A 26,267-nucleotide genomic window follows, 5' to 3' on the forward strand; every position below is an offset into this window, starting at 1 on the left:
GCGCACAAAGCCGGGGGCTGCGCTGGGGCGGGCCCGGTGCGCGGGCTCGGGGTCCAGGCTCCTCCTCCGCCGCCGCCTCGCCGGGGATGCTGCGGCCGGGCCGGCTCCGGGAGCCCCGCGGAGCCCCGCGCCGCGCCGAGGAGCCAGCGGCCACCCCAGGTGGGCACGGGGGGACACCGGGGGGGGCTCCGGGCAGGGCCGCGCGGGGGAAGCGCTGGCGGCACCGGGGACGCTGCCCGGGGAGCTGCGGGGACGCTGATGGGACAGCGAGGGGACGCGGAGGGGCTGAGATGCGCGGTCGGGGCTCCCCGCAGGGCGATGGCTTTGGGGGGACCCCCCCGCCGGGCACGATGCCCCGCACCGGCCCTGTCCCGGCCCGGCTCCGTGGGCTCGGGGATCGGGGCTCGGGCTCGGTCACAAAGAGCCGGGAGCGCCCCGGGAGAGCGGCTGGACTCGCCCCCGCTGCCGGCTCCCATCCCTTCGGCCGCTCGCAGCCTCCCCCCGGGGCTCAGCTCCGGCTTTTCGCTTCCCTCTGAAGTCTGGCAAACTTCTTTTCACACGGCGGCGAGAAAATTCTGCCTGTTCAGCAGCACCTCGGTGCGGGCTGCCTCAGGTTACAGAGCCCCGGAGCGCCCGGGAAGGCGGGGAAGGAAGGGAAGGAGCGGATGGATGCCTTTGGTTTGTTGTCATCAGCTCGGAGCCATCCCGGCGAAGGGGCTGCCTGCTCCAGAATTCCTCCTGCAGGAATTTTTCGCCGCTGGAGCTGCGCGGGGGCAGCGCCGGGTGCGTGGGAGGGCGAGGAAGGAGCGCGGGGGCCCCTGCGGGAAACGCCGGCCGCACCTGGATGGATGCGGCAGCACCGGCCCTGCCAGGGCCTTTCCCGGGGCTGCCCCCGCTCCCGGCCGGGCTCTGCAGCCCGGGCAAGGCGGGGGAGGGAGGGCAGAGCCGCCCCGGGGCCGCGCAGCTCCTGGAAAGCCGGGGGTGAATCTCGCCTGGGAAAGCGGCGCTGCCACGGCCGGGCTGTCACCGCCCGCACGGTGACACCGAGCGCTGGGGACAGATCTGAGCGGCCCTCGGTGCTCCCTGCGGGGACCGAGAGCGGGGACAGGTCCTGGCAGGCGGCATTCCCGTCCCTGCTGAGCCACCCGAGCCGCGTTTGCTCTGTGACGCCTTCCGAGGGTCCCACCCCCATGAGAGGGCCCGGGGATCGTGTGGGACCCCCAGTGCCGATCCCCCCTCCCCAGGGATGTGTCCCCATCCCTCGGTCCTGCTGCAGGGGTGGCACAGCTGCGTCCCGGCCAGCCGGGTTTGCCTTCCTGCTGTCCCCTCCTGCCACCGCCCCCGTGGCTGCCCTGGCCAGCAGGGACGCCCCCTTGGCCCGAGGGGTTTCTGTCTGAGTCCTGTGCTCACAGTGGGGTCTGTGACCTTCTCCTCCCCCGTGGGCCTCGGGCAGCCAGGAGGGACCAGCACCAGCCCCATTTTTGGGAGCAGGGCCCCATTTTTGGGAGCAGGCCCGTGGGTTTTCCACAGGAGCCCCCATGGCTGCCCAAACCCTCCCCAGAGCTCCTCTTCCACGAGCAGGGAAAAAAAAAATCAAAAAAACAACTCCTCCATCATCAACCATCAAGCAGCAAAACTGATTTACCTTCCCTGGGAAGCTCTGCCAGGGATTCCAGCCCAGCCTCCCATGCCAGTGCTTGCCAGTGTCACCCTCTGTCCCCTGTGTGTCCAGCTCACCTCTGTGTCCCCAACCAGGCTTTACCAGTGTCACATTTTGTCCCTTCCCTGTGTCCAGCTCACCTCTGTGCACCCAGCCAGGCCCTTCTGGTGTCACTCTGTCCCCTGTGTGTGTCCCTGTGTCCCCAGCCATGTTTTCCAGTGCCACCCTCTGTCCCCTGTGTCCCCATCCAGGCCTTTCCAGTGCCACCCTCTGTCCTTTCCCTGTGTCCAGCTCACCCCTGTGTCGCCATCCAGGCTTTTCCAATGTCACCCTCTGTGCCCTGTGTCCCCAGCCATGTTTTCCAGTGCCACCCTCTGTCCCCTGTGTCCCCATCCAGGCCTTTCCAGTGCCACCCTCTGTCCCCTGTGTCCCCATCCAGGCCTTTCCAGTGCCACCCTCTGTCCCTTCCCTGTGTCCCGCTCACCCCTTTGTCCCCATCCAGCTTTTCCCGGGGGGGGGCTGCAGATCCGCTCCGCTCGGGCCGTTAATTAATTACCAACCCCATTAATGAGCGGCTCAAAGAGCTGCGAGTGCGAAACCCTCGCCATCAGCCTTGGGGGCAATTAATGGCAGCTGCAAAAGCGCATTTGGCGGCGCAATCGCTGCTCCGGGGGTGCTCCCCGGGCACGGCGGGGCCGGGAGCGGGGCCGGGGCCGCTCCGTGCCTCCCGCCCCGTTACTCAGCGCTGCCGAGGGGGGAGGAGAGGGCGGGCGAGGCTCAGGCAGCAAAATGAGAGCTCGGGAGCAGCGCAGAGACCCTGCAGAGCCCCCAAAGGGCTGCGGGGCCGTGCCCGGGTGTGCGGGGCAGCGGGGGTGATCCACTGTGGAGGGGACAGGGGCTGTCCCTGGGGTCTGTCCAGGGTTAGGGTTAGGGTCCGCTCGGGCCATTAATTAATTACCAGCTAATGGCAATTAGCTGTACCAGGTAATTACCCTGTCCCAGGGGTCTGTACAAGGGATCCATCCCGGGGTCTGTCCCAGGGATGTGTCCATGGGGATCTGTCCCAGGGGTCTGTCTGTGTCCCAGGGAATTGTCCCAGGGGGTCTGTCCCTGTCCCAGGGATCTGTACCGGGGGTCAGTCCAAGGGATCTGTCCATGGGGATCTGTCCCTGTCCCAGGGATCTGTCCAGGGGTCTGTCCCTGTCCCAGGGATCCATCCTGGGGATCTGTCCATGGGGATCTATCCCAGGGACCTGTCCAGGGGTCTGTCCATAGGAATCCATCCTGGGGATCTGTCCCAGGGGATCTGTCCCAGGGATCCATCCTGGGGATCTGTCCAGGGATCTGTCCAGGGATGTGTCCATGTGGATCTGTCCCAGGGACCTGTCCAGGGGTCTGTCCATAGGGATCCATCCCAGGGATCCATCCCAGGGGTCTGTCCATGGGGATCTGTCCCATGGGATCTGTCCAGGGGTCTGTCTCTGTCCACGGGGATCTGTCCATAGGAATCCATCCCGGGGATCTGTCCCTGTCCCAGGGATCCATCCTGGGGATCCATCCCAGGGATCTGTCCCTGTCCATGTGGATCTGTCCCAGGGGTCTGTCCCTGTCCCGGGGATCTGTCCCAGCTCCTCCTGCCCCCCTCGCTCTCTCCTCAGCCCCAGGTCCCTCTTTTCCCTCCCTGGGGAGGCTCAGTCTGCAGCGGGCAGGTCCAGTCACGCTCAGGTGAGGCTCAGCCGAGGCATCCCCGGCATGCAGAGAGGGGCAGCACAGAGCAGCAGGGCCGGGAATCCGATCCTTGGGAGCATCCCAGAAACCCCTGAGGGCCTGAGCCCAGCTCCGGGGGCCCTTCCTGGGACAGGAGCCCAATTTCCCAAACCCACCCAATTCCAGCCCAGTTCCAGCCCCTTGTCCTGGGCTGTAGGAAAAACCCCAAACCAGCCCAATTCCAGCCCCTTGTCCCCCTTTCCTGGGCTGTAGGAAAAAGCCCCAAACCAGCCCAATTCCTGCTCATGTCCCCCATTCCTTGGCTGGAAAAAGCCCCAAACCAGCCCAGTTCCAGCCCCTTGACCTTGACTGGAATAAAAAGCCCCAAACCAGCCCAATTCCAGCCCCTTGTCCCCCCTTCCTGGGCTGTAGGAAAAATCCCCAAACCAGCCCAATTCCAGCCCCTTGTCCCCCATTCCTTGGCTGTAGGAAAAATCCCCAAACCAGCCCAATTCCAGCCCTTGTTCCCCATTCCTTGGCTATAGGAAAAAGCCCCAATTCCAGCCCCTTGTCCCCCATTCCTGGGCTGTAGGAAAAAGCCCCAAACCAGCCCAATTCCAGCCCTTGCTCCCCATTCCTTGGCTATAGGAAAAAGCTCCAAACCAGCCCAATTCCAGCCCCTTGTCCCCCTTTCTTTGGCTGTAGGAAAAATCCCTAAACCAGCCCAATTCCATCCCCTTGTCCTTGACTGGAATAAAAAGCCCCAAACCAGCCCAGTTCCAGCCCAATTCCAGCCCTTGTTCCCCATCCCTTGGCTGTAGGAAAAATCCCCAAACCAGCCCAATTCCAGCCCTTGTCCCCCTTTCCTGGGCTGTAGGAAAAAGCCCCAATTCCAGCCCAGTTCCAGCCCCTTGTCCCCATTCCTTGGCTAGAGGAAAAATCCCCAAACCAGCCCAATTCCAGCCCCTTGTCCCCCTTTTCTTGGCTGTAGGAAAAATCCCCAAACCAGCCCAATTCCAGCCCCTTGTCCCCCTTTCCTGGGCTGTAGGAAAAAGCCCCAATTCCAGCCCTTGTTCCCCATTCCTTGGCTAGAGGAAAAATCCCCAAACCAGCCCAATTCCAGCCCCTTGTCCCCCTTTCCTGGGCTGTAGGAAAAAGCCTGGAGCCACCCAGGGCCCCGAATCGGATCCTTGGGATCATCCCAGCAATCCCTGGGAGCCCCTTTTGGGACACCGAGTCACCCAGGGCCGCCGGCAGAGCTGCGTGGCCAAGTGTGAATCCGTAGTAGCACTGCAGCTATTCCTGGAGCTGCTAAAACTGCTCCTAAAGCTGCTCCTGGAGCAGCCCAGCCTGGCAGGGATGGCTGTGGCAGCTCCCATCCTGACAGCAAATTTGGGGGGGATTTTTTCCCTGTCTCCCCCCAGCCCTGAGCACTGCCTGCCGTGTTTATAAATCTCCTCTCTCTTGGGAGGCCCCAAATCCACCCCCTGCCTGATTTATTCGCTGTTCCTCGCTGGCCAGCTGCCCTTGGAGGGGGGATTTTTCCAGGAGCAGCAGGGAAGGAGCAAGGCCAGGAGCAGCAGCAGCAGCCCCAGGCAGGGTTTCCATTCGGGATTAGTTAAAAATAGCAGGGAATGCACAAAGATTGGGCACGTGGGGCTTTCCCTGCTGCCTGCCCTGGTTTTGTGCTGCTCCCCTGGCTGGGAGAAGCCCCTGTGAACACCAAGGAATTCCTGGTTTTTTTGTGGGAAGCCCTGAGTGGGGTCATTTCCTGGGTTTGGGGATCCGAATCCTGCACGAGCAGCGCTGGGGCTCCTGCAGCAGCAAATGTGGTGCCCCTGCAGCATTCCCAGCCAGCCTTCCCTCCTCTTCCTCACAGATAAATATTCCCATTTATCCCCTCAGCAAAGGCAGCTCCTGCCTGAAGGGAATTTTTATAATTTCAAGGCCCGAGCTGAGCTTTGGGAGGATCCTGGGAGAGGGAGAGGATGGAGATCTGGGGAAGGAAAACCCCTCAAAAATCCCTGCTGCCATCCCAGGGTGTCCCCCCCGAGTTCTCCCAATTCCAGCCCCTTGTCCTGGGCTGTAGGAAAAATCCCCAAACCAGCCCAATTCCAGCCCCTTGTCCCCCATTTCTTGTCTGTAGGAAAAATCCCCAAACCAGCCCAATTCCAGCCCTTGTCCCCCATTCTTGTCTGTAGGAAAAATCCCCAAACCAGCCCAATTCCAGCTCTTTCCCCTCTTTCTTAGCTGTAGGAAAAATCCCTAAACCAGCCCAACTCCCCCTGGGTGCAGGGCTGTGGATTTGGCCCCTTGCCCAAGCCAAAATCAGAGATTCCAGCTCAGGATCCAGGAACATTTGGATCTTTAACTTCCCCTTTTTCTCCTCCTGATTTTCAGAACAATTCAGCGACATCTCCCCGAGCCACTGGGGGAAGAGCTCCTTTAAAGCTTAATTAAATATTCCCTGCAACTTTGATGCACATTTCCCTGTTGGGAGAGCTGCTCTATTTGGCAGCCAGGCATTAAAGGGGTGGAATTCACCACGGGCCAAGTCTGGAAAAGGGAGGAAGAGGAAAATAGGAAGCAAGAACTGAATTTGCCTTTTTTGGGGTTTTTTTTTGTTTTGTTTTTTTTGGGGGTTTTTGGGGGGGTTTTTTTTGGGGGGGGTTTTTTGGGGATTTTTTTCCCCCTTCTGCTGCTGCTCTGGAGCTTTGGGATGGGATGTGACACTCTGGGAAGCAGGAGAGGAGCTGGGGATGAGGAGACAGCAGCAGCAGCTGCTCCTCACGCTGAGGATTGAGCTTGGCTCCTCACCAGCGAGCAGGAGCTGAGCCTTTCCTCAGCTCCGAGCGCCAGGCAGGGACAAAAATCCCCAAATTTAGACAGGGCTGGGTGTAGCTGCTGCCACAGACGGGGAAGGGCAGCACAGGAGGAACCACAGCAAAGCCCAGCCTAGGCCTGGCACTGGGCTTGGTCTCAGGAGGATCTTTAGGCCCTGCCTGGGAGAGGTTTTCCCTCTGGCTGGGGCAGAGATTTGGGGTTTTCAGCTGCTGCCAGGGCCAGGGACTCCCCCTCCTGTTTCTCAGGCAGTGTCCAGCCCTTGGCGGAGGAGAAAGCCCCAAACCAGCCCAATTCCAGCTCTTGAGCCCCAAACCAGCCCAATTCCAGCTCTTGTCCCCCAAACCAGCCCAATTCCAGCTCTTGTCCCCCATAAAGCCCCAAACCAGCCCAACTCCAGCTCTTGTCCCCCATAAAGCCCCAAACCAGCCCAATTCCAGCTCTTGTCTCCCATAAAGCCCCAATTCCAGCCCAATTCCGGCCCAATTCCAGTCCCTTGTCCCCCATTCCTTGGCTGTAGGAAAAATCCCCAAACCAGCCCAATTCCAGCTCTTGTCCCCAATTCCAGCCCAATTCCAGCCCCTTGTCCTTGACTGGAATAAAAATCCCCAAACCAGCCAAATTCCAGCTCCTTGTCCCCCATTCCTTGGCTGTAGGAAAAATCCCCAAACCAGCCGAATTCCAGCTCTTGTCCCCCAATTCCAGCCCAATTCCAGCTCTTGTCCCCTATAAAGCCCCAATTCCAGCCCAATTCCAGTCCCTTGTCCCCCATTCCTTGGCTGCAGGAAAAGTCCCCAAACCAGCCCAATTCCAGCCCATTTCTGGCTGTCCCCAGGGCACAGGGAGGAGGGGACACCAGAGGATGGCCCCGTGCCCCTCACGCGAGCCCAGCAACCCCAGATTTGCTTTCTGGTGCCCAGAGAGGCCGGGGAGTGCCCAAAGTGGCCCCGAGAAGGGGCCGAGGGAGCAGAGAGGGCACCCAGGGAGGGCTGGGCTGGGCTGCTGCGGGCACCAAGAGCAGGGGGGCAATGCCAGGGGGGCAGTGCCAGCCCTGCTGCTGCTCCTGGCTGCTTTTCAGAGAGGGGGAGAGACAATGAGCGGCGCGGGGATCGCAAACACAGCCCGGTCTCCATGGCAGCCCGAGCACCGCTGCTAAATTTTGCCTGTACATGGAGAGGATGCTGCTGCTCCCCTCCTGTGCCCGGGGGAGTTGCGCAGCACAAAGAGCCTCGGCCCAGGTGTTTCCTGCAGGTTTTGGGGTTTGTGGAAGGAGCCCTCGGTGCCACCGCCTCGTATTTGTGGGGTTTGGTGCCCCTCGTCGTATTTGTCCATAATTCAGGGGTGAAGCCACGTGAGGAGTGACAAGCTGGGAGGGGAAGCGTTTATTTCGGGCTCATGCCGAGTTACACCAAGTCCCTGCTATTTTTAACAGGGCAGACAAAGCCCTCCCAGCAGGCACAGCCCGGGCACAGCACGGGGGAGGCTGCGGGACCCCCCAGCCCGGGCAGGAATTCAGGGATCCGTCCCCAAACCCTCCCGGGGCACAGCAGCTCCTGGAGCCGGGAATTTCAGCTCCTGGAGCCGGGAATTTCAGCTCCTTAGACCGGGAATTTGAGCTCCTGGAGCCGGGAATTTCAGCTCTCTGGAGCCGGGAATTTCAGCTCTCTGGAGCCGGGAATTTCAGCTCCTTATACCAGGAATTTCAGCTCCTTAGACCAGGGAATTTGAGCTCCCTGGAGCCGGGAATTTCAGCTCTCTGGAGCCGGGAATTTCAGCTCCTTAGAGCCAGGAATTTGAGCTCCCTGGAGCCGGGAATTTGAGCTCCCTGGAGCCGGGAATTTGAGCTCCCTTGTCCCGGGAATTTCAGCTCTCTGGAGCCGGGAATTTCAGCTTCTGGAGCTGGGAATTTCAGGCCCCTGGAGCTGGGAATTTCAGCTCCTGGAGCCGGGAATTTGAGCTCCCTTGTCCCGGGAATTTCAGGCCCCTGGAGCTGGGAATTTCAGCTCCCTTGTCCCGGGAATTTCAGGCCCCTGGAGCTGGGAATTTCAGCTCCCTTGTCCTGGGAATTTCAGCTCCTTAGACCGGGAATTTCAGGCCCCTGGAGCCGGGAATTTCAGGCCCCCGGAGCCGGGAATTTGAGCTCCCTGGAGCCGGGAATTTGAGCTCCCTGGAGCCGGGAATTTCAGCTCCTGGAGCTGGGAATTTCAGCTCCTTGTCCCGGGAATTTCAGGTCCCTGGAGCCGGGAATTTCAGCTTCTTAGAGCCGGGAATTTGAGCTCCCTGGAGCCGGGAATTTCAGGTCCTTAGAGCTGGGAATTTCAGCTTCTGGAGCCGGGAATTTCAGCTTCTGGAGCCGGGAATTTCAGCTCCTTAGAGCCAGGAATTTCAGCTCCTTAGACCGGGAATTTCAGCTCCTTAGACCAGGGAATTTCAGCTCCTTGTCCCGGGAATTTGAGCTCCCTGGAGCCGGGAATTTCAGCTCCCTGGAGCCGGGAATTTCAGGCCCCTGGACCAGGAATTTCGGGCTCCTGGAGCCGGGAATTTCAGCTCCCCCCCCGCGGCAGATTGTGCGGGGCAGGGTCGGGAAGGGAAGTGTGAGAAGGGGCTTGGCGGCTCCAGGCTCAGCTGTCACCACCCCGGCACCACCTGCCAGTCCCAGACAGCTCCCAAAATATCCCAACTTATCCCCAAAATATCCCAAATTATCCCCAAATTATCCCGGCCAGCGCAGGAGGGGCCGCAGGGATGGCACCTCCAGCGAGGTGTCCCCCACAGCATCCCCAGGAGGCCAAATTGTCCCCAAATTGTCCCCAAATCGCTCCCCAGGGACCGAGGGTGCCTGGCACGGGATGGGGGTGAATCCCCCAGGTGCCACCGTCACCCTTCAGGTGTCCCCAAAGCAAAGCGGGCAGCGGGCGGGCGTTGCTGCCTTGCCAATTAGCAGGGCTCTAATTGCCGTCTCAGTCGCTCATTAGCGCGAAAAGCCAGATGCTGGGAGGAATTAGAGGAGCTGAAAGGATCTTTCTCTCCGCCCCAGAAATATTTAACGGTGTCTCACACGCGTTCCCTTTGTAGCCGAGCATGACTGATGTGGCTCGTGTGGGTGCTCGGTGAATCACCGAGCTCCCAAAGCCCCTGCGGCGGCAGCGGGGACACAACCGGGGGGCTCCGGGTGGCACCGGGGGGCTCTGGCACCTGGTGGAGCCGGGGCTGGCAGCTGAGGGGCGGCTGGAGTGGATTGAACCCAAAAATGAGGGAGAATTCGGGTTCTGCCCTCCCCAGGCAGGGCTGGGGGCTGCTCGCACAATGGTGGTGTTGGGAGGATGGAAAGGACAAAAGGTTTGGGGGGCAAAAAGCAGAATTTGGAGGGCAAAAGGAGCAGGGTTTGGAAAGAAAAAACAGCAGGGTTTGGAGAGCAAAAAGAGAAGGATTTGGGGGGCAAAAAGAGAAGGGTTTGGAGAGCAAAAAGAGAAGGGTTTGGGGGGCAAAAAGAGAAGGGTTTGGGGGCAAAAACAGCAGGGTTTGGGGAGAAGAAAGCAGAATTTGGAGGGCAAAAGGAGCAGGGTTTGGAGAGGAAAAATATCAGGGTTTGGAGGGCAAAAAGGACAGGGTTTGGGGAGCAAAATGAACAGGGTTTGGAGGGCAAAACCAGCAGGGTTTGAAGACCCCAAAGCAGAATTTGGAGGGCAAAAGGAGCAGAGTTTGGGGAGTCTGGCCCCAGCTGGGCACAGGGCTGGCCTGGCAGCAGCAGATTCCCAAAGTGACTTTTGGGGACAGGCAGGGCTGGCAGGAGGGAGGGGGTGAAGATGCTCAGTCCCTCATCATCTCCATCTGGTGGCATCCCAGTTAATTCTGGGATCACAGCATGTCCTGAACTGGGAGGGACCCACAGGGATCCGAGTCCAGCCCTGCACAGACCCCCAGCAATCCCATCCCTGGAGCTCTGGGCTGTGCCCAGCACCCTTTTGGGGCAGAACCTTTTCCAGCCCCATTCCCCAGCCCGGCTTTCCCAGGGGCTGTGACCCTGCAGGATCCCAGGCGGTTCCATCCCAGGGGATTCTGGCGCTGCCTGGAGCCTCTCAGGGTTCGTGTCACCCCCACGTCCTGTGGGGGCTGTGGGGCAGAGAGGAGAGGGACAGATCCCCCCTCTAGGCCGGGGATTTGCTGGGTGCAAGGCTCAAGTCCAACAATGTTTGGGCCCTTTCAGCCTTGAATGTAGCTTGGGATTCTGCGCTCTGCTAGCGTAAGGAAGGCAACTGCGGTTAAGGTTGGGAGGGCATGAGAGAGGGCTGTGATGAGGTTGGTTAAAGAGAGGGTGGTTGGTCATGGGAGATGGTTTGGGTTAAGGTGGGGAGAGGATTTGAGCCGCTGAGTTAAAGGATTTAAGCCTTTTGCAGAGAGCACGCAGGAGCCGCGGGAAGTCAGGGGACGCTGCTGACAGCGATTTTCTGTGTGTTGAGCAATCGGAGGCAGGGCCGGGTCCCGGAGCTGGTCCTGGCTGTGAATCACCAGGAACCACAGAAACCCCCCCTGCTCTGCCCCAATCGTCCCTGGCAGGGCCGGGAGCCTCTGCTGTGCTGGTGCTCACAGGGGTTTGGGTGGAGGGAGGAGATGAGGATCTGACTCCATGTTTCAGAAGGCTGATTTATTATTTTATTATATATTACATTAAAACTATACTAAAGGAATAGAAGAAAGGATTTCATCAGAAGGCTGGCTGAGAATAGAATAGGAAAGAATGATAACAAAGGTTTGTGGCTCGGCTCTGTGTCTGAACCAGCTGGGCTGTGATTGGCCATTAATTAGAAACAACCACATGAGCCCAATCCCAGATGCACCTGTTGCATTCCACAGCAGCAGATAACCATTGGTTACATGTTGTTCCTGAGGCCTCTCAGCTTCTCAGGAGGAAAAATTCTAAGGAAAGGATTTTCCATCAAAGATGCCTGTGACACTCTCCCACCCGGGCTGGTCCCACCCGGGCTGGTCCCACCCGGGCTGGTCCCACCCTGCTCTCGGCGCGGCCGCTTTGGGCGCATCCCGGGCGGGACCCGCGCCTCGGCCCCTCCTGGGGTGTCCGCGGCTCCCGCAGAGCCCTGCCCAAAGCTGCTGCTGAATTCAGCCGTGATTTTTGGCTTTCTAAGTGACCTGGACCTGAGCCACCCTCCTGCAGGAACTGGTGTGATGTAGATTGCCTTTTTTAGCCTTCCTCCCCCCCTTTTTTTTCCCCTTTTTCCCCCCTTTTTTCCCCTTTTTTTTTCCTTCCCCCCTTTGTTTTTCCTTTTTTCCCTTTTTTCCCCTTTTTTTCCTTCCCCCCGTTTTTTCCCTTCTTTCCCGCTTGTTCTCTCTTTTTTTTCCTTCCCTCCCCCTTTTTTTCCTTTTCCCCCCCTTTTCCGCTATTTTTCCCCGTTTTCCCCCTTTTTTCCTTCCCCCCCCCGTTTTTTTCCTCCTTTTTTCCCCCTCTTTTTCCTTTCCCTTTTTTTCCTTTTTTTTTTTTTCCTTTTTTTTTTCCCTTTTTTTTCCCTTTTTTCCTTTTTTCCCTTTTTTTCCCCTTTTTTTCCTTTTTTCCTTTTTTTCCTTTTTTTCCCTTTTTCCCCCCCTTTTTTTCCTTTTTTCCTTTTTTTAAATTTTTTCCCTTTTTTTTCCTTTTTTTTTTTCCTTTCTCCCCCCCTTTTTTTTTATTTTTTTTATTTTTGTGCCATTAAGCAATCCCACCCCACCCGCAGGCCCGCAGCGGGGGTGCCCAGCTGCCAGAGTGGGGGGCGACAGTGGCGGTGCCACCCTGGCACGGAGCCCACCCAGCCCCTGGCACCGGCTCCCCTTCAACGAGCGGCGGCCGCGAATTCTCCCGGTGCTCATTGACCGAACACCGAGCGTGTGATGGACTCCGGGGCCACTCGAGTGCCTGGAACGTGTCACCGAGCCGGGCCATTCTTCTCCACGAGTGTCCCCCCCGCCTTCTCCTCCTCGCTAATGGCAAATTCGGGGCGGAACGCGCGGGGAGCGCTTTGTGCCGGCCCGCGGTCGCAACCAGCGCGGTGGATGTCGCTGAATGAGCGGGGACAATGGGTGGCAGTGAATGAAATCCTTGTTGTGGGGCCCCCAGGCACAAAGGAGCGCGGCGAGGGCTGAATTCAGCCCCGGCAGAGCCGGGAGGGGCTCGGGCACGGGCCCCGGGCTCGGCAAGCGCTGGGTGCTGCTGTTTGTTTGGGGGGCAAAAAGAGCAGGGTTTGGAGGGGAAAAAGAGCAGGGTTTGGAGGGAAAAAAGAGCAGGGTTTGGAGGGGAAAAAGAGCAGGGTTTGGAGGGGAAAAAGAGCAGGGTTTGGAGAGTAAACCCAGCAGGGTTTGGGGAGCAAAAAGAGCAGGGTTTGGAGAGCAAAAAGAGCAGGGTTTGGAGAGTAAACCCAGCAGGGTTTGGAGGGCAGAAAGAGCAGGGTTTGGAGGGGAAAAAGAGCAGGGTTTGGGGGGGGAAAAGAGCAGGGTTTGGGGGGTAAAAAGAGCAGGGTTTGGGGGGTAAAAAGAGCAGGGTTTGGAGGGGAAAAAGAGCAGGGTTTGGAGGGGAAAAAGAGCAGGGTTTGGAGAGTAAAACCAGCAGGGTTTGGAGGGAAAAAAGAGCAGGGTTTGGAGGGGAAAAAGAGCAGGGTTTGGAGAGTAAAACCAGCAGGGTTTGGAGGGGAAAAAAAGCAGGGTTTGGGGGGCAAAAAGAACAGGGTTTGGAGGGGAAAAAGAGCAGGGTTTGGAGGGGAAAAAGAGCAGGGTTTGGAGAGTAAACCCAGCAGGGTTTGGGGAGCAAAAAGAGCAGGGTTTGGGGGGTAAAAAGAGCAGGGTTTGGAGAGTAAACCCAGCAGGGTTTGGGGAGCAAAAAGAGCAGGGTTTGGAGGGGAAAAAGAGCAGGGTTTGGGGGGGAAAAAGAGCAGGGTTTGGAGGGGAAAAAGAGCAGGGTTTGGAGGGGAAAAAGAGCAGGGTTTGGAGGGGAAAAAGAGGAGGGTTTGGGGGGCAAAAAGAGCAGGGTTTGGAGGGGAAAAAGAGGAGGGTTTGGAGGGGAAAGAGAGCAGGGTTTGGAGGGGAAAAAGAGCAGGGTTTGGGGGGTAAAAAGAGCAGGGTTTGGAGGGGAAAAAGAGCAGGGTTTGGAGAGTAAGTCCAGCAGAGTTTGGGGAGCAAAAGGAGCTGGGTTTGGATGGTGAAGAGAGTGAGGTTGGGGAGCAAAAAGGGCAGGGTTTGGAGAGTAAACCCAGCAGGGTTTGGAGAGTAAAACCAGTAGGGTTTGGAGAGTAAAAGCATCAGGGTTCAGGGAGTAAAAAGAGCAGGGTTTGGAGGGCAAAAAGAGCAGGGTTTGGGGAGTAAAACCAGCAGGGTTTGGGGAGTAAAACCAGCAGAGTTTGGGGAGTAAAACCAGCAGGGTTTGGGGAGTAAAACCAGCAGGGTTTGGAGAGCCCGGCCACAGTTGGGCATAGGGAGAGCAGCAGGTGCTGCAGCTGAGCCAGGCAGATGCTCTCACACAGCCCAGGGCAGCTTCATCCCCTCAATCCAGGGGGCGTTCAGCAGCATTTGGGGGTCCTGGAGGCTCAGTCTGGGTTTGGTGCAGCTCCCAGGCCCAGCTCAGGGGGTTCAGAGGCATTTGGGGGTCCTGGAGGCTCCGTCTGGGTTTGGTGCAGCTCCCAGGCCCAGCTCAGGGGGTTCAGAGGCATTTGGGGGTCCTGGAGGCTCCGTCTGGGTTTGGTGCAGCTCCCAGGCCCAGCTCAGTGCAAATCTGCCCTCCAAGCCCTGCTCTGAACCATTCCCTTCACTAAAGCCCACCTCATATGCTCCAGGTACCACTTTCCACCATGGAAATTCCCAGTTTTCCCCCCCAGGGCCACATTCCCGGTGTCCCCAATGCCCAGATGGCCGGGTGGGACAGGGGCACAGAGCTCGAGAGGAAGAGGAAGGCCGAGGCTGAGCCCCGAGCGGGCTCCTGGCAGCTGCTCCGTGCCATCCCAGCATCTCCCAACAAACACCCAAATGTGTGGGAGCATCTGCACGGCGAGGATGAATAATAACCCAGGAGGGAAAAGGCGGGGGCGAGGCAAGAAGGAAGCGCTGGCATTCCAGAGATGGGGAGCGGGGGGAGAACAGGATCGGCAGGGAGCGGAGCAGCACCGCCGGGAAACCGCGGCTCCTGCCGGGGAAACCTGCTCGGGAAGGAGCCGGGAAAAAAGGGGGAAAGCTTCAAAGGCCGAGGGAGATAAGATTGAGGGAGATAAGGCTGAGTTGCGGGGGCGAGGAGGCCGGGCAGAGCGGCGCTCCCACGCGCGGGGTAGGCGTGACTGCGCTGGTGAGATGCCATTCATGTTTTGTCCCCCCCGTCTCCCCGCACAAGCCCGAGTGGGTGAATCCACGTGGTTTTCCCCCATCCCGGGCTTCAGCCCGCGCTGTTTGTGGGGATCAGCCCCCCCGGGACCCCCACGCTGCCAGGAGCGATCTGGGGTTCCCTGATCCAGGGGAGCTGGAAGGTCCTGGAAGGGTCGCGGGGCTCGTGCCGAAAGGTCCTTGAAAGGTTCCTTTGCTGCGGGCACAGAGCGACGGGGACGCGCTGGAGCCTTCCGTGGCTCTCCGCGCTCGCTAATTGAGCTAATGGAGCTAATTGATGGGGGTAATCACCTCACCAGGGCTGTGCGGTGACATCACCGAGGACAGCGTGACCCCCTCCCCGCCGCAGGTCCTGTCACCCCTCGCACTTTTACAGCTTGGACTCGATCTCCAAGAGCTTTTTCATTTTAAGATTAAAATTGTAATTAATTTTAATTTTAAAAATTAATTTTCGTTTTAAAAATTAGGTTGAATTTTAATTCTGGCGTTTTGTGACCTCTGGCCGTGTCACACCCCCCCCCAGGCCCCCAGTGCTCTCCAGCTGTGCTCCCCCTTTCCAGCTGTGCCTCTCCAGCTGTGCTCTCCCTTTTCCAGCTGTGCTCCCCTTTTCCAACTATGTTCCCTTTTCCAGCTGTGCTCCCCCTCTCCAGCTGTGCACCCACAGCTGCCCACGGGACACCCCCACTTTCACTCTCAGCATTTATTTTGTATTTACATTTTTTAATTATTTATTAATTTATTTTTATTATATATTTATGATCTATTTATTATTTATTTTAATTTTTTGTTTCTTTTTAATTTACATTTATTTTAGTTATTTAGTTTTAATTATATATTTATTATTTATTTATTATTTTTATTATATTTTTTACATTTTTATTATTTAATTTTTTATAATATTTTTATTATATTTTAATTTACATTTATTTTTATTATTTATTTAATTTTTATTATACTTTTATTATTTTTATTATTTTTATTTTTATTTACATTTACCTTTTATTATTTAATTAATTTTTATTATATTTTTATATTTTTATTTACATTTATTTTTATTATTTATTTAATTTTTTATTATATCTTTATTATTTTTTTTTAAAATTTACTTTATTTTTTTCCCTTTTTGCATTTCACAAGACGCCTGCTCTGACCCAGCCAAACCCCCTTGAACACCCAGCCCCGATTTTTCCTTGCAGTTCTCGCGTGTGAATGTCCTCAGTGTCCTCCGTGCCCGGGTTTGGTGGCTCAGCAAACCCCTCTGGATCCCTGGGATGGTGCTGAGCAAGGCCAGGGGACAGCTCTGACCCTTCCTTGGGCTCCTGTGCCCTCCCAGCTCTGCTCCCTCCTCTTTTTGCCATCGTTCCCCCTGAATTCCGACTCCCCCTCGGCTTTCAAAGTGCTCGTTTTTAACAGGGAAGGAGAAGAAAACCGTGCCCAGCGCTGTGGGGCGTGCGTGGGAGGGCTGGGGTTGATGGAAACGCCTCCTGCCAAGAGGCTGTGAAGTGCCAGCGCTGCCTCCTCCCTTCTCCCGTCTCCCACAGGCACCCAAAAATCCACCCAAAAACCCGGGGGATCTGCCCGAGGGGGCAGCGAGAAAACCCGACCTCTTTAGGGGCTCAAACCCCCCCAGGAGGAAAATAAATGTATAGGGATGGGCTGGGAGTGAGTGTAAACCCCCTCAGGAGGAAAATAAATGTACAGGGATGGGCTGGGAGTGAGTGTAAACCCCCCTGGGGGAAAATAAATGTAAAGGGATGGGCTGGGAGTGAGTGTAAACCCCCCTGGGAGGGAAATAAATGTACAGGGATGGGCTGTGGGTGCGTGTAAACCCCCTCAGGAGGAAAATAAATGTATAGGGATGGGCTGTGGGTGCGTGTAAAACCCCCCTGGGGGGGAAATAAATGTATAGGGATGGGCTGTGGGTGAGTGTAAACCCCCTCAGGAGGAAAAGAAATGTACAGGGATGGGCTGGGAGTGAGTGTAAAACCCCCCTGGGGGAAAATAAATGTATAGGGATGGGCTGTGGGTGCGTGTAAATCCCCCAGAGGAAAAATAAATGTATAGGGACAGGATGTAGGTGAGTGTAAACCCCCCTGGGGGGGAAAATAAACGTACAGGGATGGGCTGTGGGTGCGTGTAAATGCCCCAGAGGAAAAATAAATGTATAGGGACAGGATGTAGGTGAGTGTAAAACCCGCCAGGAGGAAAAGAAATGTATAGGGATGGGCTGTGGGTGCATGTAAACCACCCTGGGGGGGAAAATAAATGTTCAGGGTGGGCTGTGGGTGTGTTTAAAACCCCCCTGGGGGAAAATAAATGTACAAGGAGGGGCTGTGGGTGAGTGTAAATCCCCCCAGGTGGAAAATAAATGTCACAGCCCGGGGCTGAGCTGAGCACTGTGCGCTGCCCGGGGACAGCACAGGTGGCACCTGTGTCATTGTCACAGCGCCTTCCAAGGAGCACGGGCTGTGTGGGGACAATTGTGGGGACAATTGTGGGGACAATTGTGGGGACAATTGTGGGGATAATTGTGGGGACAATTGTCGCGTCCCCCGCAGCCATCGCTCCCCTCCTGCTCTTCCCAAAGCTTGTCCCGTATCAGCAGCGCCCCGGCAGCCGCTCAGGCCTTTCTCGCCGTCTCTTAATCCCCACAAAATGGATTTGGGGATTAGGCGGGCAGTCTGTCTGTCCTCCCTCTGCCCTTCAGCCATGCCGGTCCCCGGGCACGGGGAGAGGAAAAGAAATAAAGGGAGGGATGAGAGTGGGTGAGGCTGGGAGCGGCCGGAGCCAGGAATGGGAAAAGGGGAGTGGGAAAAGAGAAATGGGAAAAGAGGGGAGGGAAAAGAGGAATAGGAAAAGAGAGTAGGAGGAAAAGAGGAATGGGAAAAGAGGGGTGGGAGAGGAGAGGAAGGGGAAAACGGGAATGGGAAAAAAGAGGAGTGGGAAAAGAGGAATAGGAAAAGAGGGGTGGGAAAACAGGAAGGGGAAAAGAGAGGAGTAGGAAAAGAAGAATGGGAAAAGAGGGGTGGGAAAAGAGAGAAGGGGGGAAAGAGAGGAGTGGGGAAAGAGAGGAAGGGGAAAAGAGAGGAGTAGGAAAAGAAAAACGGGAAAAGAGAGGAGTAGGAAAAGAGGAATGGGAAGAGAGAGGAGTAGGAAGAGAAGAATGAGAAAAGAGAGGAGTGGGAAAAGAGAGAAGGGGAAAACGGGAATGGGAAAAAAAGAGGAGTGGGAAAGGAGGGGTGGGAAAAAAGAGGAAGGGGAAAAGAGTGGAGGAGAGAAAGAGGAATGAGAAAAGAGGAATGGGAAACCAGAGGCCTGACTCTGGGATTGAGGACAGGGCAGTGAGGGGGCCCTGGCAGAGCCTTCCTGCACCCGCTCCACCACTGAACCCTCTCCCACCCCCAGTTTAACCCCCAGATTCCTGCTTGGAGCACCGGAACTCGGCCTGGGGAGATTGGAGAGGGTTGGAGCCCCCAGTGGGAGCTCTGAGCTGCTCAAACACTGCGCGGAGCAGAAACCTTCCCTGCCTCCTCCTCCTCCTCCTCCAGTGCAAACAGCACCCAGATAATTTTATTTACGTGCCTTCCCCTTTCTCACCGCTAATTACCGAGCTGGATCCGCGTCCCCATTAGAGCCGAGTGTCGCAGAGGCCACCAGGAGCTGGGGGTTTATTTTATTTACATTTTTCCCCTCCCAACAAAGCGGAGGAGCCCCGCGTGCCTCTGATGGCAGCGCTCAGCGCTCCCGGGGCCTCTCATCCCCTCGAGTGCCGCACAGCCATTAACGCTAATTAAGCCTAACGCTAATTAAGGCTCGTGGAGCCCCTTTTCAGGCAGGTTAAGAGGGGGAAGTGGAGAGGGATGCGGGAGAGGCTGTGGAGCCGGGATCTGGCCAGGAATGGGCAGGAGATGCGGGGACCTGTTGGGATTACACCCAAAAATGACCACAAATCCCTTTGCCTCCTCTGGGCGTTTTTAGAGAACTTTCCTGGCTTTATCCAGGATGGATAAAATCCTCTCCAATTAATAAAATATTTCATTAAAAAAATTTAAATTAATAATAAATCAAAGCCGTTTCAAGCCATTTCCTGGCTTTGTCCAGGATGCTCCCAAGCACAGCCAGAGCCCGGCCAGTGAAAGGGTTTTTTATTTTTCCTTATCTCTTCCATTCTTTCTCTGACCTGCTGAGCTCTGTCCAGCAGGTCGGGCTGTGGCACAGGCCCTGCCCTTGGGGTGGTGTTGGGTTTTTATACTAAAAACTGCCTGTGCTTTATTTACAATAACTTCCCAATACCCATCACCTGTGTTAGACAGTCTGTCTCTGCTCTAAACCAATCCAAAAGTGTCACCAACACAGCAGAAGATGGAGGACAAGAAGAAGAAGAAGAAGGACAGGACACACCCAGATTCCTCCATCTTTCCTCTTGAACCCCCATTCTAAATCCCCAAAATTCTTTTTCACCCTGTGATAAATTCACTGTCATTCCACTCAAACCCTTGTGGCTTGTAACTCCTCACACAAAGTTAGGAATTGTTTCCATGGGCTGAAATCAAAGGCACAGGTGTTTGTGACTCTGTGCCAAGGGCTCTGAGCCCCTGCCAGGGTCTGGAGCCCTCCAGGGCAGCCAGAGCAATGTCCTGGGTTCAGACACCTTGTAACCAAATTAACAGTACATGCTTAACGATCTATCAACTATTTTACACTTTCTAACCTATTTTTAGCACTCGACCCCCAAAGCGGGGAGCTCTGCCACCCCCGGGTGGCCTCTCCTGGCTCACTCCCTGTCCCTGTGTCCCCAGGCTCGGCGCTCCCGGCCTCACCGCAGGCTCTGCTATGATCTGGCGGCGCTGGGAGCAGCATGGGCAGCGTCAGCAGCCTCATCTCCGGCCACAGCTTCCACAGCAAGCACTGCCGCGCCTCCCAGTACAAGCTCCGCAAATCCTCGCACCTGAAGAAGCTCAACCGCTACTCGGACGGGCTGCTCCGCTTCGGCTTCTCGCAGGACTCCGGCCACAAGTCCGGCTCCAAGAGCAGCAAGAATGAGGATTTCTTTTACATCAAGGTCAGCCAGAAGGCGCACGGCTCGCAGCGGCCGGACTACACCGCGCTGGGCGGCGCGGAGCTGGCCGTGCCCGCCGGGAGCGGCGCGCTGGACTTCGGGACGCCCACGCCGCAGAAGCTGATGCCCTTCCCCGGCCAGCTGGAAGTGGTGAGTGGGGAAAAGCGGCCCTGGGAGCAGGGGCGTGTCCCACTGTTGTTGTCATTATAGTGCGGGAGTTTTATATACTTTTATAGTCATATTTAACAAACATTAATAGCTGCAATTGATATGTTTTACCAATAGTTTAGCATTCAAATCCTTTTCCTTGAATCCACATGGTCCTATAGTTTAGTCCCGAATCCACAGGGTTCCCGAATCCATGGGATCATACAGTCAAGTCCTTTTTCCTGAATCACATCGGGATCACCACTTGTTGTCACTATAGTGCAAGAGTTCTATTGCCATTACATTGCAAGGGTTCCAGTGTTGGCTCTTCTTTTCCCAAATGGGCTAAAACAGCCCCTTTTTATAGGGTAAAGGGGGATCCAAACTTGTCCAACAGTAGGGTTTAGGGGGAAGTCACCTATGGGGGTTACAGAGATAAGCTATGGGGCGAGAGGCAGAAGACAGGAGCTTATTTTGCTGTCTCATCTTGACTCAGCAGTTCCTACTGTTAAATCTCAGCACGCCACGGGGTCTTAGACAATTCTATGGGGTCTGCTGCACTGGGGGTGCTGTGGGGTGGGAGGACACACGCGGGGCTCGCTCGGTGCTGACGGGCTCTGCTCTCCCTGCAGGGCGGGGAGAAGCCGCTGCCTCGTCCCACAGCCTTCAAGCCGGTGCTGCCGCGCTCCGGGGCCATCCTGCACTCGTCCCCCGAGAGCGGGGGGCCCCTGGCCCAGCAGCTGCACCCCCCAGAGAAGGCCAAGGAGCAGGAGCTGCGGCCGCTGCCCTGCTCGGGGGGCCTGTCCGACTCCGGCCGCAACTCCATGTCCAGCCTGCCCACGCACAGCACCAGCAGCAGCTACCAGCTGGAGCCCCTGGTCACCCCCATGGGCCCCATCAGCCGCTTCGGGGGCTCTGCCCACAACATCCTGCAGTGTGCCATCATCCAGGACAGCAACATGATGAGCCTCAAGGCCATGTCCTTCTCTGATGGCGGCAACAAGATCCTGAACCCCGGCAAGGCGCCCCAGCACCGCGCCGCCGCCGAGAAGAGCACCTGCGTGCGCTCGCCCATCGCCACGGATGAATCCACCATCCAGGAGCTGGAGCAGAAGCTGCTGGAGAGGGAGGGAGAGCTGCAGGAGCTGCAGTCGAGCTTCGAGGAGAAGGAAATCAGCTCCTGCCAGGCCTACGAGGAGAAGCAGCGGCGCTGCAAGGAGGAGCTGGAGGGGCTGAAGCAGAAATGCAACAGCAAACTCAAGCAAACCTCGCAGAAAACGCAGCGGACGCAGCAGGTGCTGCACCTGCAGGTGTTCCAGCTGCAGCAGGAGAAGCAGCAGCTGAGGGAGGAGCTGGAGAAACTCATGAAGGAGCAGAACCTGCTGGAGACCAAGCTGAGGTCCTATGAGAAGGAGAAGACCAGCTTTGCCCCGGCGCTGGAGGAGACGCAGTGGGAGGTGAGAGGCAAAGGGGGATCAGGGAGAGCTCCAAAGCCCCCAGCCCTTCCCATCCCATCCCGTCCCATCCCATCCCATCCCATCCCATCCCATCCCATCCCATCCCATCCCATCCCATCCCATCCCAGGCTGTAGGAAATGGGTGTGAAATCCCAGCAGAGCCCCCTGGGAGTGGGATTGAGGCTCTCACTGCCCCCCTGAACCCTTCCCCTCGCCCAAGGGAGCAAACACAGCACAAACCCCCTCAGGCATTGAATTAACTCAGCATTCCCGGCCTCCAGCTCGGCTTTTCCTGCCCCACAGGAGCTGTAAAACTGCCACAAGGAAATAGGAACTCCCTGGGCTTGCCGTTTGTTAGGGAGCAGTAAAACCTTCCACTCTCTGCTTAACCTTAATTTGCTCACTGCTGAGCAAACACCGTTAATCTGCTGGAAATTCCAACATTTAGGAAGAGGTAATTATAAATCAATATATAATATTAATATTCAATATATACAATATATAATAGTAATATGTAATATAGAATTAAATATATATACAATTAATAAGATACAATTAAATTAATATATTAATAAATTATAAATATACAATATAAATATATACAATATACATACAATATATATACAATATATTTACAACTTATAAATTAATAATATACAATTAAATATATAATAATATATTATTATTTCATATATAATATTTATAATTAATACTACATTAAAAATATGCAGTATTATTTAATGTAGTATTAATGATAAATAATGTTTGTAATTAAATTAGAATTCTAACAAATAATGGTAAGAAAATTAAATTCAGGGTCTCCACGTGCTGCACCCCAGCTGTGCCTGGCTTACACGTGTCACCCTGTTCTTCTAAGCCTTCTGATGTTTACATTCTTGTAGCAAACCTTCTCACACACATTTCTCTAAATAATTATTGTTTTACATTCTTTTCTAGAGGAAGAGAAATTTAGTAGACTCTTAGTTTGTCCGGTGTCATTGGAGAGGTGGCACTGTCATCCTCCAATCCACTGTCACTTTTAAAAGTCAATAAATGTTAGAATCAGGAATTCAACTGCCCTTCTTTCAACCTTGGAGGTTCCAGCGTGTGTGTGGTTTTATTTCATGTCCTAGAGCGACACACACGGGGTACCCCGGCCTTTCCCCATGGTCCAGCCCTAACTCAGGTGTTCACTGAAGGATTTGGATCCTTTGATTTCCAAATCCAGAAGTTTTAGCCAGCAGCTCCCCCCAAGCATGCCCCCGAGCCCTGGTCTAGCCCTAACTCATGGTCCAGCCCTAACTCAGGTGTTCACCAAAGGGTTTGGATCCTTTAATTTCCAAACCCAGCAGTTTTAGCCAACAGCTCTCTCCAAGCCCTGCTCCAACCCTAACTCAGGTATTCACTGAAGGGTTTGGATCCTTTGATTTCCAAATCCAGAAGTTTTAGCCAGCAGCTCTCCCCAAGCCCTGGTGCAGCCCTAACTCATGGTCCAGCCTTAACTCAGGTGTTCACCGAAGGATTTGGATCCTTTGATTTCCAAACCCAGAAGTTTTAGCCAGCAGCTTCCCCTGAGCCCTGGTCCAGCCCTAATTCAGGTGTTCACTGAAGGGTTTGGATCCTTTGATTTCCAAATCCAGAAGTTTTAGCCAGCAGCTTTCCCCCGAGCCCTGGGCCATCCCTAACTCAGGTGTTCCCCCCCAGGTGTGCCAGAAATCCGGGGAGATCTCGCTGCTGAAGCAGCAGCTGAAGGAGTCACAGACCGAGCTCACCACCAAGACCACGGAGATCCTGAGCCTGAAGGCGCAGCTGAAGGAGGTGAGGCTGAAGATGGAGGGGCTGGAGATGAAGAGCCAGGAGCTGGAGGTGTCGCTGCGCACCAAGGCCATGGAGCTGGAGGTGTGCGAGAACGAGCTGCAGCGCAAGAAGAACGAGTCGGAGCTGCTGCGGGAGAAGGTGAACCTGCTGGAGCAGGAGATCCTGGAGCTGCGCTCCGAGCTGGCCGCGCTGCGGGAGCAGCTCCAGGCGCCCCGGCCGGGCGGGGAGGATGCCCAGGCCCTGCAGGGGCAGCTGGAGAGGCTGCGGGCGGAGCTGAAGGCGGAACGCGACAACAACGAGCAGATGAGCTGCAGCTTCCAGCACGAGCGGCAGACGTGGAAGGAGGAGAAGGAGAAGGTGATCCACTACCAGAAGCAGCTGCAGCAGAGCTACCTGCACATGTACAAGAGGAACCAGAGCTTGGAGAAGATGCTGCAGCAGCTGGCGGCGGGAGAGGACGGCAAGGAGCCCATCGAGCTGGAGATCCCCGGCGGCACCGACGTCCCCTACGAGGACATCATCGCCACCGAGATCTGAGCCACCGGGGGAGCTGTCCCCTCCCCGCCGTGCAGTGTCCCCCTGTCCTTCCGCCGCCCGTCGTGTTCCAGAGGTGACCAAGCCACTCGTGCCAATGGTGACGTGCCCGCAGCTCCCCCACCCTGGCACTGCCCCCTCTGCCCCCGGGCAGGGATCAGGACTCCAGGGAATTCTCTGCCATCCGTGCCCAGCGCCCAGGGGATGCTCTGCTCCAGGCTGGGGGGACACAGCCTGGCCCTGCTCCGGGGATGGCACAGCTCTGGGATGGCACAGCTCCAAGGATGGCACAGCTCCAGGGATGGCACAGCTCTGGGATGGCACAGCTCTGGGATGGCACAGCGCCGTCCTGCCCAATGATGGTGGCAGAAATCAGCCCCAACGTGTGCCCAACTCCAAGGATGGCACAGCTCCAGGGATGGCCCAGCACCATCCTGCCCGCTGATGGTGGGAGAAATCAGCCCCAATTTGTGCCCAACTCCAGGGATGGCACAGCTCCAAGGATGGCACAGCTGCAAGGATGGCCCAGCACCGTCCTGCCCACTGATGGTGGCAGGAATCAGCCCAGTGTGTGCCCAGGAATCAGCCCCAATGTGTGCCCAGGAATCAGCCCCAGTGTGTGCCCACTCTGGGGATGGCACAGCACCATCCTGCTCACTGCCCATGACAGGAATCAGCTCCAATTTGTGCCCAGCTCCAAGGATGGCCCAGCACCATCCTGCCCACTGAGGGTGGCAGGAATCAGCCCCAGCTCCCTGGAGGAAGCTCCCACTCCTCCTCACCCTCGTTCAGCACCGTGGGAGCACAGAGCCACCTCCTGCCACTGCCACATCCACCCTTGCCAGCCCGGGAGGGCCTCAGGAAGGTTCCCCACCTGCTCACACCCCCCCAGTATGGCCCAACTCACTGAGATCACCCTGAGATCACCCTGAGATCACCCTGAGATCACCCTGAGCTCCCATTCAGTCCGAGCACAGCACCCACCACCCTCTCTCTGCTGGCATTCCCAGCTCCCACGGACAAGGACCCCGTCCCTTCTTCCGGCTGCCAGGCAGCAGCTGGATCTGAGGATTCACAGGAATGTCCCAGCCACGTTCTGACCAGGGATTGGGGTTTGTGTTCGCCCCACAGCCCCTGCACTCGCTGGGGCTGTCCCTCCCGGCTGCCTTATCTCCTCCCTGCCCTGATCCTGCAGGATCCGGCCCAGGGGAGCTGGTTGAACACCCCAAACCAACCACGTCCACCTTAATTTCTACCCCAGCTCTTAAAAGTTCCTCCTGCCACCAGTGAGTGGCTCCACAGATAAGGAGGTGGCCCTGCTGGTGACCCTCGTGTCCCCCTGGCTGGGGAGGGAACCAGCAGGACCCAGTTTGTGGGGTGGGGGCCCCAGGGGACCCCTCTGTGCCAGTGCAATGATATTTTTGCTGCAATTATTTACCCACTGCCCCGTTCCAGGGCTCTTGGGGGGGGTTCTTGCACAATCCCAACGCCGCCAATTCGGCCACGGGCTCCGAGCTGTGCAAAATTCCGCGTCCCTCGCGCCACTGCAGCCTGGAAAGGTGACACACAGGAACCAGTCTGTGCCTTCTGCGCCCGGCCCCGAGCACCCCAAACCACTGCCCCAGCTCTCCTGGCTGGGCCTGGCACTGCCCAGCCACTCCTGGCACTGCCCAGCTGGGTCTGGTACTGCCCAGTTGAGCCTAGTACTGCCCAGCCATAACCCAGCACTGCCCATCCAGTCTTGGCACTGCCCAGCTGAGCCTAGTACTGCCCAGCTGGTCCTGGCACTGCCCAGCTGGGTCTGGCACTGCCCAGCCATACCTGGCACTGCCCAGCTGGGTCTGGCACTGCCCAGCCAGTCCTGGCATTGCCTAGTTGGGTCTGGCACTGCCCAGTTGAGCCTAGTACTCCCCAGCCATACCTGGCACTACCCATCCAGTCTTGGCACTGCCCAGCTGGGTCTGGCACTGCCCAGCCACTCCTGGCACTGCCCAGCCTTTCTTGGCACTGCCTGGCCAGTCTTGGCACTGCCCAGCCAGTCTTGGCACTGTCCAGCTGGTCCTGGCACTGTCCAGCCTTTCTTGGCACTGCCTGGCCTGTCCTGGCTCTGCCCAGCTGGGTCTGGTACTGCCCATCCACTCCTAGCACTGACCAGCTGGATCTGGCACTGTCCAGCTCGGTTTGGCGCTGCCCAGCCAGTCCTGGCATTGTCCAGTTAGGCCTGGCACTGTCCAGCTGAGCCTAGTACTGCCCAGCCATACCTGGCACTGCCCAGTCAGTTCTGGCATTGCCCAGCCCGTCCTGGCACCGGCACAAGCGATGCTCACCCCTGGCCCGTGGAAAAGCCAACCTCAGGCTCCTGCGGGTGCCCCCCGGGGCCAGCCCTGCCCATCCCTGCCCATCCCTGCCCTGTCCCAGTCCCTGCCCACCCCTGCCCAGTCCCTGCCCATCCCTGCCCTGCCCCAGCCCCTGCCCATCCCTGCCCTGTCCCAGTCCCAGCCCCTGCCCAGTCCCTGCCCTGTCCCAGTCCCTGCCCATCCCTGCCCTGCCCCAGCCCCTGCCCCAGCCCCTGCCCAGTCCCTGCCCTGTCCCTGCCCTGTCCCTGCCCATGCCCAGCCCTGCCCACGCCCATGCCCAGCCGAAGGATGTTTGCCAAGCTGAAGGATCAGGGGCAGCGAGGCCGGCAGGGATTTTG

The 26,267-nt window shown here is 56.9% G+C and overlaps 1 protein-coding gene across 2 annotated transcripts; it reads left to right on the plus strand.

Moving 5' to 3' along the window:
• On the plus strand, positions 1 to 26,136 carry LZTS1 (leucine zipper tumor suppressor 1). Of its 2 annotated transcripts, XR_013185590.1 has the most exons (5): positions 1 to 159; positions 19,357 to 19,766; positions 20,396 to 21,220; positions 22,925 to 26,010; positions 26,083 to 26,136. XR_013185590.1 is itself a non-coding variant. In XM_054650660.2 (4 exons), the coding sequence occupies exons 2-4, from the start codon at positions 19,416 to 19,418 to the stop codon at positions 23,573 to 23,575; spliced, it is 1,827 nt and encodes a 608-aa protein (XP_054506635.2). In that variant the 5' UTR covers positions 1 to 159; positions 19,357 to 19,415; the 3' UTR covers positions 23,576 to 26,048. The 2 variants fall into 2 exon arrangements, 1 of the variants encoding a protein (XP_054506635.2); XM_054650660.2 differs by lacking the exon at positions 26,083 to 26,136 and having other exon boundaries at positions 22,925 to 26,048.
• Positions 26,137 to 26,267: the final 131 nt, after the last annotated feature.

The sequence above is a fragment of the Agelaius phoeniceus genome, chromosome 30, assembly GCF_051311805.1.
Source record: "Agelaius phoeniceus isolate bAgePho1 chromosome 30, bAgePho1.hap1, whole genome shotgun sequence".
Lineage (NCBI taxonomy): Eukaryota > Metazoa > Chordata > Aves > Passeriformes > Icteridae > Agelaius > Agelaius phoeniceus.

Excerpts from the sequence above, each read along its gene's own strand:
- LZTS1 (XM_054650660.2), top strand. The coding sequence starts at position 19,416 with ATGGGCAGCGTCAGCAGCCTCATCTCCGGCCACAGCTTCCACAGCAAG. Across the intron at positions 19,767-20,395 it reads TCCCCGGCCAGCTGGAAGTG|GGCGGGGAGAAGCCGCTGCC; the intron begins GTGAGTGGGGAA and ends CTCTCCCTGCAG. Across the intron at positions 21,221-22,924 it reads TGGAGGAGACGCAGTGGGAG|GTGTGCCAGAAATCCGGGGA; the intron begins GTGAGAGGCAAA and ends GTTCCCCCCCAG.